The sequence below is a fragment of the Octopus sinensis genome, linkage group LG29 (assembly GCF_006345805.1).
Source record: "Octopus sinensis linkage group LG29, ASM634580v1, whole genome shotgun sequence".
In the NCBI taxonomy this organism is placed as follows: Eukaryota; Metazoa; Mollusca; class Cephalopoda; order Octopoda; family Octopodidae; genus Octopus; species Octopus sinensis.
Window position 1 is genome coordinate 14,806,101 of NC_043025.1, and position 16,137 is coordinate 14,822,237.

At 38.4% G+C, this 16,137-nt stretch overlaps 1 protein-coding gene across 4 annotated transcripts in view; it reads right to left on the reverse strand.

Moving 5' to 3' along the window:
- Nucleotides 1-1,047: 1,047 nt before the first annotated feature.
- The window catches only part of LOC115226105 (rasGAP-activating-like protein 1), a 170,420-nt gene continuing 155,330 nt past the window's right edge, over nucleotides 1,048-16,137 (reverse strand). The window contains exons 16-20 of one of the 4 annotated variants that reach the window (XM_029797089.2): nucleotides 15,105-15,292; nucleotides 12,547-12,684; nucleotides 11,570-11,705; nucleotides 4,337-4,457; nucleotides 1,048-1,463 (exon numbers count right to left, since the gene is read on the reverse strand). In XM_029797089.2, coding sequence (XP_029652949.1) covers nucleotides 1,280-1,463; nucleotides 4,337-4,457; nucleotides 11,570-11,705; nucleotides 12,547-12,684; nucleotides 15,105-15,292 — 767 coding nt within the window. In that variant the 3' untranslated portion in view covers nucleotides 1,048-1,279. Of the gene's footprint in view, nucleotides 1,464-4,336; nucleotides 4,458-11,569; nucleotides 11,706-12,546; nucleotides 12,685-15,104; nucleotides 15,293-16,137 lie in introns of those variants that run through there. The other 3 variants (XM_036514776.1, XM_036514775.1, XR_005004220.1) reach the window with 3 other exon arrangements.

Sequence of the window (16,137 nt, forward strand, 5' to 3'; positions counted from 1 at the left end):
TGAGGCGGCGCTGGCATCAGGCACGTTGTATATGTATATATATATATATATATATGATGGGTGTCTTTCAGTTTCTGTCTACCAAATCTGCTTACAAATATCTGGTTGATCTAAGGCTACAGTAGAAGACATTTGACCATGTGCTTGGGAAGCAAACAACTTACCACACAGCCATGTGCATGTGTGTACATAAATACAATTGTGTGTGTGTGTGGGGGGGGAGAAATATTTGAGAGAGGAGAGAGAGAGAGAGAGAGAGAGAGATGGAGAAAAGGTGGGGGGCAATGACACAGGAAGCAGTTGCCTTGATAAGAAAGGAACCCTGGGAAGAAAGACGAAAAACAATGAAATTTTCATTACACCGGTTCTAACAATATTTGTGACAACAACAACAACAACAATCAATAATAATAACAACAATAATAGTCACTGTACTATAACCTAATAGTTTCTGATTTCGTTCAAATATACATGCGAATGTATATGTACACATACAGATAAGTGTGCGTGTGTGTGTATGTATATACACCTATCATATATATATATATATATATATATATAAATATATAAATTTAATTGGGGTATTGACTTTGTAGTTTGCTTTATAAAGCCTGTCTAGAGGTATTGGCTATCAGACAACATTTTGCAGGGAATATTGATCAGATTGCTCAACATGCATCTGTAATCCATAAAGTACCAATAAGGTTTACATAAATACAAATATTAACAAAGAAAACGGACAGAGCAGAATTGCCACTTGCCAATATTACTGGACTAATACTGATTCAATCTATTATTTCATATATTATATAGTAATATTTCAGCAATTATCTTCTGGTAAAATGATGATGAAACAATTGTAGCATTATGCAATAAAATACGTTGCTCAATCCATCCTCTTTGTTAAAATTGATATATATATATATATATATATATATATATATATATATATATTATATATATATATATATATATATTATATATATGCATATATGTAAGTATTTATATATATATGTGTGTATGAATGTGTGTGTATATGTATGTGTGTGTATATATATATATATATACACACACATACATATATACATACATATGGACACATACACACACAAGAATAATGCATAAGAGGTTTGATTGTGGAGTTTGTGATGAGCAATTAAGAGAATGTTGGCAAGGAGTGAGAGTGGCACATTATCTCTCCTCTGAAAGCCCCGGCCCCACTGCTCCACCATCACGGTCACCCCCATTCCCAGCAGGACCTCCCTCGTTATCACAATAACTATTTTGGGTCCTTTGATGGCTCGTCTATTGCCTGCTGCATCAGATGTAGTTGTTCCGAGATCTCAAGTAGCTGTTTGGCCATGTTTTTATTCAACTTGCGAGGGGCTGGACCGGCCCCTTGCCTGTTTGAAGCTTGCTTCCCCACTTGTGGTGCTTTTTCCTCAGTGTCTTGAATGATATGTCTGGAGAATGGAGAGAGAGAGAGAGAGAAAAAGAAAAGCAGAAAATTAACGTAGAAAACAAAAAACAAACACAAACCTATATACACAATGTGTACACACACACACACACACACACACACACAGACACACATATACACACAACCACACACAGACACACACACACAGACACACATACACAGAGACACACACACATAGAGACACACACATAGAGACACACACATACACAGAGACACACACAGACACACACACACACACACAGACACACACACACACACACACACACACGCAGTCATAAATGACAGAGAGATGATTTGATGAAATTTTATTTAAAAATAACAAAATTCCAATATCATGACAAATTGTTTTGTAATTTAAAAGCATGTATAAAAAAAACAGAATTTAATTTTCCCAGTGAACTGAAATTCATCATCATCACCGTTTAGCGTCCGTTCTCCATGCTAGCATGGGTTGGATGGTTCGACCTGGGGTCTGGGAAGTCAGAAGGCTGCACCAGGCTCCGGTCTTATCTGGCAAGGTTTCTACAGCTGGATGCCCTTCCTAACGCCAACAACTCTGTGAGTGTAGTGGGTGCTTTTTACGTGCCACCTGCACTGGTGCCAGGCGAGGCTGGCATCGGCCACGGTTGGATTGATTGACTGTACATAAACATTTATAATTGTAAAGCTGTATTGAAAAGCTAATTTCATATGTTTAACATGTAATTTGTAAATGCCTTGTATAAATTGATGTGTTAAAGTCAAGTTGAGCAGTTATAAAAACCCTGGATTTTGGGAAAAACTTTAGTGTTTGTGGAACGTAGCTAAACTCCACAACACTAAAATTTTTACCCAAAATCCAGGGTTTTTATAACTGCTCAACTCGACTTTAAAGAATTGAAATCACATAAAAATATTCTTTAACTAATTTTCAGAATTCCTATCTGAGCAGTTATTTCAACCAATGGGAAAACGACAATCATAATTCTTCGGCAATACGACATTATGTCATTTTGCCAGCTGCCACAAATTGGCGCTACTGTTTGAAAATGGCTATACGCTACACATGTAAATAATTTATATTATTTTGTATAAAATGAAAAATAAATTACGTAAAGTATACTAGCCATCTCAATATGGCTAACCACTAGGGGTGGGTGTTACTGTAGCTTTTAGCCCCAGGAGATCATCGTCTCCAGCATCTCCGGTGATTAGCGTGTGTTGACAAGAGACAATAATCTCGAAACTGCAGTCCATGCTTATCACTTAGGTTTTCGAGGGGGGATGACCACCCTTTGCAAATATCATAAGGGCACAGAAATTGTGCCTAAAGCCAGCTGGAGACGATGATCTCCTGGGGCTAAAAAGCTACAGTAACACCCACCCTTAGTGGTTAGCCATATTGAGATGGCAAATATACTTTACGTTGTTGAGCGGTTACTGTTTACATCTTGCTCAGAGAAAAATAAATTATACACTCGTTATTACTTTCTCTTGTATTGTACTATATATTCTACGTGTTTTGTAGAATGATGCATCAGGGAGCTTTGCTATGAGTACTCCTGGATTACTTGAATGCATAGATTGTGAATTAAATATATGTGTGTATACACACACATACTGCTGAGACCATGGGATTGCACCTAGAAAGTTACCCTCCCAGGCGCAAGTCCAGGCAAGGTTGTTTATGGAAGACCAGCAGTCGCCCATGCATACCGGCCTCCCCTCTCCACGCCACCAGTGTTATCCAAGGGAAAGGCAAAGGGGCCGATACAGTTTGGCACCTATGATGTCGCAACTCATTTCTACAGCTGAGTGAACTAGAGCAACGTGAAATAAAGTGTCTTGCTCAAGAACACAACACGCAGCCCAGTCCGGGATTTGAATTCACAACCTCACGATCGTAAGCTCAATGCACTAACCGCTGAGCCATGTGCTTTCACACACACATACATATAATATATATATATATATATATATATAGGCGCAGGAGTGGCTGTGTGGTAAGTAGCTTGCCTACCAACCACATGGTTCCGGGTTCAGTCCCACTGCGTGGCATCTTGGGCAAGTGTCTTCTTCTATAGCCTCGGGCCGACCAATGCCTTGTGAGTGGATTTGGTAGACGGAAACTGAAAGAAGCCCGTCGTATATATGTATATATATATATATATATATATATGTATGTGTGTGTATATGTTTGTGTGTCTGTGTTTGTCCCTCTAGCATTGCTTGACAACCTATGCTGGTGTGTTTATGTCCCCGTCACTTAGCGGTTCGGCAAAAGAGACCGATAGAATAAGTACTGGGCTTACAAAGAATAAGTCCCGGGGTCGATTTGCTCGACTAAAGGTGGTGCTCCAGCATGGCCGCAGTCAAATGACTGAAAGAAGTAAAAAACTAAAAAAAAAACTAACTAAAACTAAACTCATTACTGCTTGACAACTGGTGTTGGTACATCTGTGGTCCAGTAACTTAGCAGTTCGGAAAAAAGAAACTGATAGAATAATACCATGTTCACAAGAACAATAAATAAATGTTGAGGTCAATTTTATTCAACTAAAAATTCTCCAAGGCAATGCTCCAGCTTGGCCAGAGTCAAATGATTGAAACAAGAAAAAGAAAAAATATAAAAAGTTCTACAATAGTTTTGTCTTGACAGCTGTTTCAGGAGAACCACAGCTAATGCAGTAACCACGTTCATACATAACAAAGGCCTTTATTGTAGATGGCATTGCAAAAATGTGGGCAATGGTTAGGGTCAGTCAATACCTTCCTCCTTCTCTACCACTGCCACCTGGTGACAATGAAAAGGGCCTCAGGCTTTGTCCTGTCTTTCTCTGATCACCCCCTCCCCCATTACAAAGTAAAGATACTCACTGTAGTTGTGTCTGTCGGGCTATCAGCTGGCTACACACTGTCTGCGCCTCCATGTCACAGTCGATAGGGTCCATCCACTCTTGTAGTGTAACCTTGTTGTGGGTGGGGCTGCATCCCACAGCTGTTGGGGTTAAGGGTAGGAGGAAGAGGAGAGAAAAGAAAAACAAAAAGAGAAAAATATTAAGAGAAAAAAGAGGTAACTGGTGAAAACTGTAAAATCAGTAGTTATCATCACCACCACCACATCATCACCACCATCACCACCATCACCACCATCACCGCATTCATCATCACAACCATCACTACCACTATCATAACCATGACCACCACCGATTTATCGATTTTTACAAAACTTGACACGTGAGTAGAACTCATGTCTGGAAACCTAGTGACATACTTAAATTATTGAAAAAATCGATAATAGGGCCTCTGGAAGGGATCCTTATATCTACTTCATAAAACTAATATATTCCATTTAAGCAACCCATTCGCTTCTAGAAGGGATTCCTTAATATAGCCAAGGGAAATAACCCATTCATCTTCGTAAATTATTTGGTATTAAAGACTCCGCCGGTTACGACGACGAGGGTCCCAGCTGATACGATCAACGGAACAGCTTGCTCGTGAAATTAACGTGCAAATGGCTGAGCATTCCACAGACACGTGTACCCTTAACGTAGTTCTCGGGGATAATCAGCGTGACACAGAGAGTGACAAGGCTGACCCTTTGAAATACAAGTACAACTCATTTTTGCCAGCTGAGTGGAGTGAAGCAACGTGAAATAAAGTGTCTTGCTCAAGGACACAACGCGTCACTGGGAATCGAACTCACAACCTTATGATCATGAGCCGAATGCCCTAACCACTAAGCCACGCGCCCTCACAAATTATTTGGTATAAATCAAATCGAGTATGCTTATTTCTTAGTATTTGAACTGTTAAAGTTATTTTTGCAATTTAACCAGTACAACCCTTAAACAAGTAAATAGTATTTTCCTAAACAATAGATCCACTTATTTTGCTTAGTAACTTATTCACGAATATACCAACACTAGCACTGCTGAGGGTAATATTCTCTGGGAACACACAAAAGCCCTTTTCAGAGTTATTTACTTTGAATTGTAATCATCTCGTATCTGATTAGCCTGTTATTACGTAACATGCTTCACGATTTTAGTAAACATACCTTATTAGTATTTCCTCCTAAGTTCCATATACTCTGGGAACGTATTACAGCCCTTTTTGGGGCTACTTTATGTGCATTCTTACTATTGGGTAACTAATTTCATGTTATTACATATCTGACTTCACAATTTGGGTATTCATAACTTATTGGGAATTCCTAAAAACAAGATCCTGTGTAAGACAGTTTGGTATTCTCTGTAAATACACAAAAACCGTTTTAAGGGCTACATACTTTGTATTGTTGTTACTGGATTTGCGAAACAATTATGAGAATGGAATCAAGGGATAAGCCCCGCTTTCCCAGGAATTACAGGGTACGTCAGCTAGTACATACATAGATACATACATAAAACAGTTGGGTGTTTTGAGGGAGATTTGGCTGCTATTTCTACCAGGTCTAGCTACCATGTAGAAGTCTCCCTCACTGGTTCATACATGCATACATACATACATAAGACAGTGAGGTGTGATTTGAGGAAGATTTGGCTGCTATTTCTACCATGTCTGGCTACCATGTTTCTACCAGGTCTAGCAACCTGGTAGAGGTCTCCCTCATTGGTTCATACATGCATACATACATACATACATACATACATACATACATACATACATACATAAGACAGTGAGGTACGATTTGAGGAAGATTTGGCTGCTATTTCTACCAGGTCTAGCTACCAGGTAGAGGTCTCCCTCATTGGTTCATACATACATACATACATACATACATACATAAGACAGTGAGGTGCGATTTGAGGAAGATTTGGCTGCTATTTCTACCAGGTCTGGCTACCATGTAGACGTGTCCCTCATTGGCTCATCTAATATATAAATTCCGTTCTGTCTGTTTCTTGTGCGCTTATAACTCAAGTGTTGTTCATCCAATCACGCTGAAATTTTAAACATGAGTGCAACAATCTCTACACCTCACAGTACAATATTTGTACCCTTTAAAAAGAAGCTGCTGTTGCTATTTTTCTGAATTTATTTTACATTGTGTACACCCAGATTGGAACTTTTACCTTGCACCAGAGAACATTATAGATTGTCTGAAGACAAAACATATCACCAATGAAAATACGTGTGCTTGCACATATTTGATGAATTTTCAAAATTTTAGTCATTCTATTGACGGGTTTGTCAACAGAAAGTGCGCTAAAAAAAACCCCCTCTTTCTATCAGGAAAGGTACATTTACAGAAAACTCTAAGCCAGTGCTTTTCAACCTTTTTGCTGGAGTGGAATCCCAAGAAAACATTTCACTGGCTCGAGGAACCTCTGTGCAATAATTTAATTGTCTTATGCACACATATCTGCACAGGAGAATTAAAAATTACTGTTGATTTTTGTAACTTCTTGCGGAACCCCTGGACTGTACTGGCGGAACCCTGGTTGAAAACCACTGCTCTAAGCTGTCATTATATGTCATTTTTCATTTAGTAATTGATTTTATTTTCGAATTGCCTGTGACAATATCTGCAAGAATGGATTGCATTGATATAAAAACTGCCGTTCAGGGGTGCCAGTTCTGTAGAGATGTTTGTTCAGGAAAACTGCTGCAGGACAAAACTCCCATTGGTGGTCTGGATCATACGGTGGAGATCGATGAAAGCTTGTTCTTCAATAGCAAGAACAATGTAGGAAGAATGTGTCGCAAAACTTGGGTTGTTGGATGTTATGACACCCGATAGGAGTACAGAGATGTTGGAGAATGTTTTCAGACAAAACGTTCTTCCAGGAACTACTGTTATGACCGACAATTTGGCAAGCTATTGTAATCGCTACATAATCGGTTACATTCACCCCTATACTGTAAATCATTCCCCAAATTTCGTAGATCGGTCCCCGGGGTATGTACAAATCGGCAGAGGTAAAGATCATGGACCGCACCCCCTTTAGGATATTTTTTTGGTCTTATTTTTACATGAACACAATATATCGAGGGCGGAGATTCCGAATCTGCAAAAAAATCTGCATTTCAAAATTTATATTGTACAGGCCAAAAAAACAAAACAAAAAAAAACAAAAAAATACGTAAATGACAAAACACACCTTTACTCCCTCCCTCCATTCCCCCCTCTCTCTCTCTCCACACGAAATCAAAGGGTTCTTGTTTCCCGCTTAAAATTTCGGCGCGAAAAATTGCTAAAGGAAAGTGAAAACGATGTTATTTCAAAACTGTTTTGCAGCTTAGGTCTTATATATCCTGGGAATCTATATATCCAGTAATTTTAGTAGGTATGTAAAAGATATTGTTTTAATATTGTTTTGACTTCTTTCACACAAACACTAACATGGTTTATTTTTGTCTAGACATCGTTACCACTATTTTTTATAATGTCAGCATTTGTTTATTATTCTTTACGAACTTTTCAAACGTATTTTTGCAAAATATCACCTTAAAATATGTGTAAAGAAAGGGGGCTGATGCAGTTTCGCACCTCACCTTCAAAAGTGCATTTTTAAAAAACATTTTTTTCGGAAACGTATACATGTGTGTATATATGGATGTATGTATGTATATAATATGTGTATCTATCTTTCTATAGATAGAGAGAGAATGTTATAATGGAACTGAAGGCTTGTGATGTCTGTGGAGTATCTCCTTCTCCCATTACAATTATTCCTGGAGTCTTAAGGGTCTGGAACTCGAAGAAGAAGCTTACAAGCAGAGAGCAATTCAATATGCGTTTATTGTTAGTTCTCGTTCATGTCGCTCGCTTCCAGTGACCATCTTTATGGCAGCATGTGGTTCGTTATGGCTCCGTTCATGTGAGGTTCATTATAGGCCTCGAAACCGGTTTTATATTATGATCAGTAAAACCGAAACCGATTTGCCAAAACCGATTTTAAGGCTTGCTGTTTCGGATCTTTTCAATAAAAGATGTTTTATGTAACACATTCTGCCAGTACACGAAGTTCAAAAGTGTTTAATTACAAATAACTATTTTTTAAATGTGCCGGTCAAAGTGAAAAGATCTGCTGTTTCTTTTCTTTTTTTTCGCAAAACATTTCTCCATTTTTTCTTTTCAAGAAATATCGTTGAAATTGAACTAACTGAACTGTTGTCGGTCGCCTTTAGTTGAGAATGTTGTCTGTTTCATTGAAACATATCAATTCTCACCTTCTTTCCCCTTGAACCTTAGATCAGCACCTTGTCACCTCCTTCGCTAACCCCTGGCTGACTCTTTGAATTTGCAGGTAACTGAGTTTATTCATAGCAAGTCAAGGGGATGCTGTTAGTCTTCCCTCAGGTGATCTTTCCCGTTGAGCATATGTAATAACCAGTTCCAGATTCATTTCAAGGAAGTAACACTAAATTTTTTGATAAAAAGAGTCAAGAGATCGCCATAACAGACGACAATGATCGCCATAACAGACGATAGTGATCGACATAACAGACGATAGTGATGATGAAGCTGACATAAGCCAACAAGACATACTTTGTCAAACAGATTTGGCTCACGAAAATGCTTGTTTTCCCCAGCTAAAACCTGAATTTAACTAAGTTTTAAATAAGGTAAGAAAAATTTCAAAACTTTTCCGTAAATCTCCGACAAAAAATGAAATTTTGCAAGATTTTGTACGAGCGAACTTTGATAACAGAGAATATAAACTTCTACTGGATTGCAGAACTCGGTGGAATGACACATTTCATATGATTGAGAGATTTTTGAAATTGAAAAGCTGCATTCCAAATGCTCCACGAGCAGAACTTTCCACAGATGCCATCGCTGACGAAGAACGGAAATCTCTCGATTTACTATATGAAATTCTGCATTCAGTAAAAATTATTTTGAAGGCTATTTGCGCTGATGATACGGGTTTACTGAAAGAGGAATATTCTATAGAATTTTTATTGAGTAAACTTAATATCGTCGGCAACCCTTTGGCTCTAAATCTTCGTGAAAGACTTATGCATAGATATAATAAGAGAAGAAATGTCGAAACCTTGACTCTCTTGAGGTATTTACATAACGCAAGGAAGTTTAAAGGTGAATCAATTTCTGGACCTTTTCTTTTTTTAACGAAACAACATTTAAGGAAGAATGCTGAACAAACATATAGGAGATTATTTCCTGAACATGACCCTGGGAACGCAATAGAATTATACAAAGAAAATGAAATAGGAGGGAACCTAAAAACAAATGTTACTGTTGTCCCATCTACTTATGAAGGTAATGGACTCATTCGTGAATACACAAGCGCAATGAAGAAAATGAATGAAGAGCCCAAGATGGTAACAGATGGATTTGAAATCTCTAAAGAATTCGGGTACTATTTAAGAAGAGTAATCCCAGTGCGTGCACTCGAGTACTTGCGCATCCGCGCTAGCTAGTCGTAAGTAGTCGATCCTACAACGACTGCTTAGCAAAGTAAATAAAACACAAAATAAATAATTTTTTAACACAAAGTAAATAATTTTTTTAAAACAAAGTAAATGAAACACAAAATGGATCTTTTCCTTTTGAACGGCAGATGTCAACACAATTCCTAGTTAACTAAACACTTTTAAACTTCGTATACTGGTTTTATTGAAAAAATTATATAGTTTGTAAGATATTTCGTCTGAAAATCCGTGCATTTCGGCAATTTTAACCAATCGATTACCTCCATTCAACTAAAATCATTTGCTGCGTCTAAAACTGAGACAACATCATGTAACTAACCCTAAACCTCCCCCTAACCCTAACCCTAATTTTTTTTTCTTAATTGTTACGCGTGTAAAAAAATCATTTTCCATTGCTTTCGGGTTTTTTTACACGCATAACAATTAAATTAATTTAACAATTAGGAAAAAAAAATCATCATCATCATCGTTTAACGTCCGCTTCCCATGCTAGCATGGGTTAGACGATTTTGTCTGAGGGCTGGCGAACCAGGCTCCAATCTTGATCTAGCAGAGTTTCTACAGCTGGATGCCCTTCCTAATGCCAACCACTCTGAGAGTGTAGTGGGTGCTTTTTACATGCCACCGGCATGGGGGCCAGTCAGGTGGAACTGGCAATGATCTCGCTCGAATCTTTTTACACATGCCACCGGCACAGGTGCCAGTAAGGTAACAATCACATTCGAACGGTGCCCTTTTACGGGCCGCCGACACGTCGCCAGTTGGCTGCTCTGGCAACGATCATGCTTGGATGGTGCTCTTGGCACCCTACTAGCATGGGCACAAGTGTCAGTAAGGTGACGCTGGTAACGATCACACTGGAATGGTGCCTTTTATGTGCCATTGGCATGGAAGCTGGTGAGCCACTCGTATGGTGCTCTTTGCAACCTGCTAGCACGGATGCCAGTCATCGAATTTGATTTTGATTTCACTTGCCTCAACAGGTCTTTGCAAGCATATATATGTATGTATATTATATATATATATGTATGTATATTATATATATATATATATATATATATATGTATGTATGTTATATATATATATATATATATATATATATATATATATATATATATGTATGTATATTACATACATACAGCGCAGGAGTGGCTGTGTGGTAAGTAGCTTGCTAACCAACCACACGGTTGCGGGTTCAGTCCTACTGCGTGGCATCTTGGGCAAGTGTCTTCTGCTATAGCCCCGGGCCGACCAATGCCTTGTGAGTGGATTTGGTAGACGGAAACTGAAAGAAGCCTGTCGTATATATGTATATATATGTATATGTGTGTGTTTGTGTGTCTGTGTTTGTCCCCCTTGCATTGCTTGACAACCGATGCTGGTGTGTTTACGTCCCCGTTACTTAGCGGTTCGGCAAAAAGAGACCGATAGAATAAGTACTAAAAGGTGGTGCTCCAGCATGGCTGCAGTCAAATGACTGAAACAAGTAAAAGAGTAAAGAGTAAAGAGAGAATATATATAAATTTATATATATATGTATATACATATATAATATTTATAAATATATGTATATAATTTATATGTATAATAAATTTGTATATAATATATTTATATATGTATATATATATATATATATATATAGAGAGAGAGAGAGAGAGGGGGGGAGCTACTTAGAAGTAAAAACAATAAGAATCTTCTTACCGTCTGTGTCGATTCTGTGACAGCAGCTCCACCTATTTCTACGATAGATTCCCGGATGGTAAGTCTTTAGCTGCTGTTTGTTGGCCGAGAAAGTCTTTCGGATTGCCGACAGCCAGGAATAGAGGTCATTGATGTCCTGTGAAGAAGATAAACATTACCATCATCATCATCATCACCATCATCATCATCTTTATTGCCATTATTACCATCAACTTCATTTTCAACACCACCATCAACCAATACTGGTTCTCAAGTAGTAGTGGGGGGGGGGACAGACAGACAGACACACATACATACATACTCATTTACTTGTTTTAGTCATTTGACTGCGGCCATGCTGGAGCACTGCCTTTAGTCGAGCAAATCGACCCTGGGACTTATTCTTTGTAAGCCCAGTACTTATTCTATCGGTCTCTTTTGCCGAACCGCTAAGTAACGGGGACATAAACACACTAGCATCGGTTATCAAGCAATGCTAGGGGGACAAACACAGACACACAAACATATACACACACATACATACATATATATACATATATACGACAGGCTTCTTTCAGTTTCCGTCTACCAAATCCACTCACAAGGCATTGGTTGGCCCGGGGCTATAGCAGAAGACACTTGTCCAAGATGCCACGCAGTGGGACTGAACCCGGAACCATGTGGTTGGTTAGCAAGCTACTTACCACACAGCCACTCCTGCGCCATACATACATACACACACACATATGATTTAGTTACAAGGATTCAGTCGGATTGATGTTGGATTTCTCCAGATCAGTATAAGAAATCTCACCTGTTTAAAATGTTATCTGATGATGGTGGATTGTATGTTATGATGTAATCTTCTTTGAATACATTGATAAGATTTTGCTGAAACAGCTGTGGTAAATTTTATATACCATTTTCTGTTTACATATATTTGTGCTCGTGTGTGTGTGTATGTGTGTTATGTACTTAAAAACTCAAAGGGAACGAACCTTAGCTTGGAAATACAGAATTTCCAGTTCATTGTCAGGTGTTTGGCTTATCAGTTGACCGATATTATCTTTGCCAAATGCACTGTAATCTAGACGCTCCACCGCACAAATTTGGTCCGTTAGTTTCACAGACTGCACCTGAAGAAATATATGAGAGTGAGAGTATACATACATACATATATACGCACACACACACATATATAATTAACAAAATAAGAGGAGTGAGAGAAGAAATGTTAATTCCATTTGTCTACAGCTGTTTCATGATCTGTGTACAGTTACATCTGTGATGCTAAATCGTTCAAGACACATATAAGCATACATATAAATGTATATGCAAGTATAATTGTGTTCATCAGAACATATCAGGGCAGATAAACATGAAACTCTGGTAAATTTAGCAGTTTCCTCATTATACATTATATATATATATATACACATATATATATATGTATGTATGTATATATATATATATATATATATGTGTGTGTGTATATATAGTAGTGCCCATAATGTAAGGGTCAGTAAGAACAAGTGTATTGAAATATTTATTATAGAAGATTAACAAAATGTTGAGATTAGATATTTTACACATCTTTAGATATGTCTAATATCTATCTTTCCTGAAAATTTCAAGTGAATGGAATAAATATTTCGTAAGTTATGAGGAAATAAATAAACAATCTTCCAAACTGCAATGGCCAAAAGTTAAGGGTCACTTAGAAAAAATATGAAAAATGGAACAAGAACAAAAAAAGAAACCCTTACTATTAATATTTTGTGAAGATCCCTTTACTATCAATGACCTCCTGACATCTGTTACCACAGGACTGAATTAATTTCTTGCAAAATGATGGAGTTATATTGTTCCATTCATATTTCAATAATTCCCAGAGTTCTTTGGATTTCTCCTTTGTACTCCAACTCCAATGATCTCCCAAATATTTTCCATAGGATTGATATGAGGACTTTGAGGTGACCAGTCCGTGAGATCAACCCCTTCATCACTCAAAAAGTCTTTGACTCTCTTTGCAGTGTGATGGAGTGTTGTCCTGCATGGAGATAGGCGGTTGAATTGATGAGGATCGGAGATGTGGAAGAGCATGCTGTCTAAGAATCTGCATGTAGGGTTCAGCATTGACAGTCCCTTGTAGGCAAATAAGTGGACCAGGACCAGCAGCAGAGATCACTCCCTTCACCATTACACAGCCTCCTCCATATTTTACTGTCTTCTTTACACATGCACGAGATAACCTTTCACCACTTCTTCGTTGGATGTTCATCCTACCATCGGATCCAATCACATTAAACTTCAATTCATCTCTAAAATGGATCTGTGACCACTGCTTGTCTGTCCAAATGACATGTTCATGAGTGAAATGAAGACGGGCTCTTTGATTCTTCTTGGAGATCAGATCCCTCTTTACCAGTGCTTGAGCAAGCAACCCAGAACCTTGTAACCTCCGAGAACTGTTTTGCGTGATACATTGACATCGGAAGTGGAGCTAAACTCATGGGATATCTCAGCAGCACTCTTAAACCTATCCTTCAGTGACATTCTAACCATAACACAGTCCCTGTTTTGATGAAGTTATCATTATCATCATCACCATCATCATCATCATTGTTCAACCATGGTTGAGACAATGGAATTTACCATGCTACGCCAGACTTCACGGTCCATCATGGCATTACGGAGGTCCTGTTGCTGGATGCCTGTATCCCTGGAGATTACATCAGGGTAGGAGAGTGTGTGCCCTCTGGTATTGCGAGTAGATGGCTTCCAGAGGAGAAGAGTAGAAATTACCTCTTTTTCAGCTCTACAACAATGTCCAGCAAACTGGACTCTCCTACCTTTCACAAGAGATGACACAGGTGGTAGTTTCCCATATATTTGCATTTTGGTTGGATGGCGCTTCCACGAGAGACTTTGAGCTTTCATAAGGAGGCGAGTGTAGGTTCCATCCAACCGCCTCTCAAGCTTCTTTGATAGCGTCCAGGTTTCTGAGCCATAGAGTAGAATTGGTTCGACTGTGGCTTTGAAGATTTCAAGTTTGAAGTCTCTACTTAGATTTGATGACCAGATCTTATGCATGTCATTACAGGCTGACCAGGCCATACCCTTTCTAGTTAGAAAATCTTTTCCAGATGATGATATGTATGACCCAAGATATTTGTAATCAGAAACCATATTTAAGGGCGCACTGTTGAGAGTGAGTATGATTGCATCATCCATACTCTCAACAATGCACCCTCATCATCACCACCACTACCAGTGGATTTGGTAGATGGAAACTAAAAGAAGCTCTTCATCCCCCATCACTTGACAACCGGTGTTAGCCTGTTTATATCTCTGTAACTTAGCAGTTCAACAAAAAGATCGATAGAATAAATAATAGGCTTGAAAAAAAAATCCTAGGATGGATTCACTCAACCAAAATCCTTCAAGGCAGTGCTCCAGCATGGCTGCAGTCTAATGGTAGAAACAAGCGAAAAACAAAAAAAAAACAATAGTCACAAGAATAAAAGATAAAATAAAAGAGAAAACATTGACCAACCTTACTCTCTGGAAGAGGAGAATAGCGCAGTTCTTTGTAGGTAAGCCAGAAATATTGTGGCTTGAAGGAGAAGGAGAATGATAGCCGGTTGAGCAATTTTTTGGAAGAGTATCGACATTTGTGGAGGTATCCCTCTTTTAAGATGACCCCTGAGTAAAATGGTTGTCGGTTCGGGAAGTATCTAAGTGCTGTAATGGAGAAAAGGAGATACCGGTGGTGTTAGTGGGGCTTCTAGTTGCACGGGGTTAAAGCATGTACACATACACGAACATATATATGTTTCTTTATTGCCCACAAGGGGCTAAACACAGAGGGGGACAAACAAGGACAGACAAACGGATTAAGTCGATTATATCGACCCCAGTGCATAACTGGTACTTATTTAATCGTCCCAGAAAGAATGAAAAGCAAAGTCGAACTCGATGGAATTTGAACTCAGAACGTAATGGCAGACGATATACCTATATCTTTACTACCCACAAGGGGCTAAACACAGAAGAGACAAACAAGGACAGACAAACGGATTAAGTCGATTACATTGACCCCAGTGCATAACTGGTACTTAATTGACGCCGAAAGGATGAAAGGCTAAGTCGACCTCGACGGAATTTGAACTCAGAACGGAACGACAGACGAAATACGGCTACGCATTTCGCCTGACCTGCTAACGTTTATGCCAGCTCGCCGCCTTATACACGGACATATATAGACATACATAAATATGTGTCTTTACACACACACACACATACACAAACAGTAAGAGAAGAAATATGTGTTCTAGTTGTTGACAGCTGTTTCGCAGTCTGTATCTAGATACGTCAGTGATGCTAAAACATCCAACACGCACACATAAATATTCATATAGATGTACATATATAAATATAATTCCAATTCTATATGTATTTTTTTGTTATGTGCATTGGATGTTTTAATGGTGCTGCAACTTAAAACAGATTATGAAACAGCTGTCAACAAATGAAATGAACATTTCTTCTCTCACTTCTCTTATTGTGTTTAATATTATAAGCTCTCC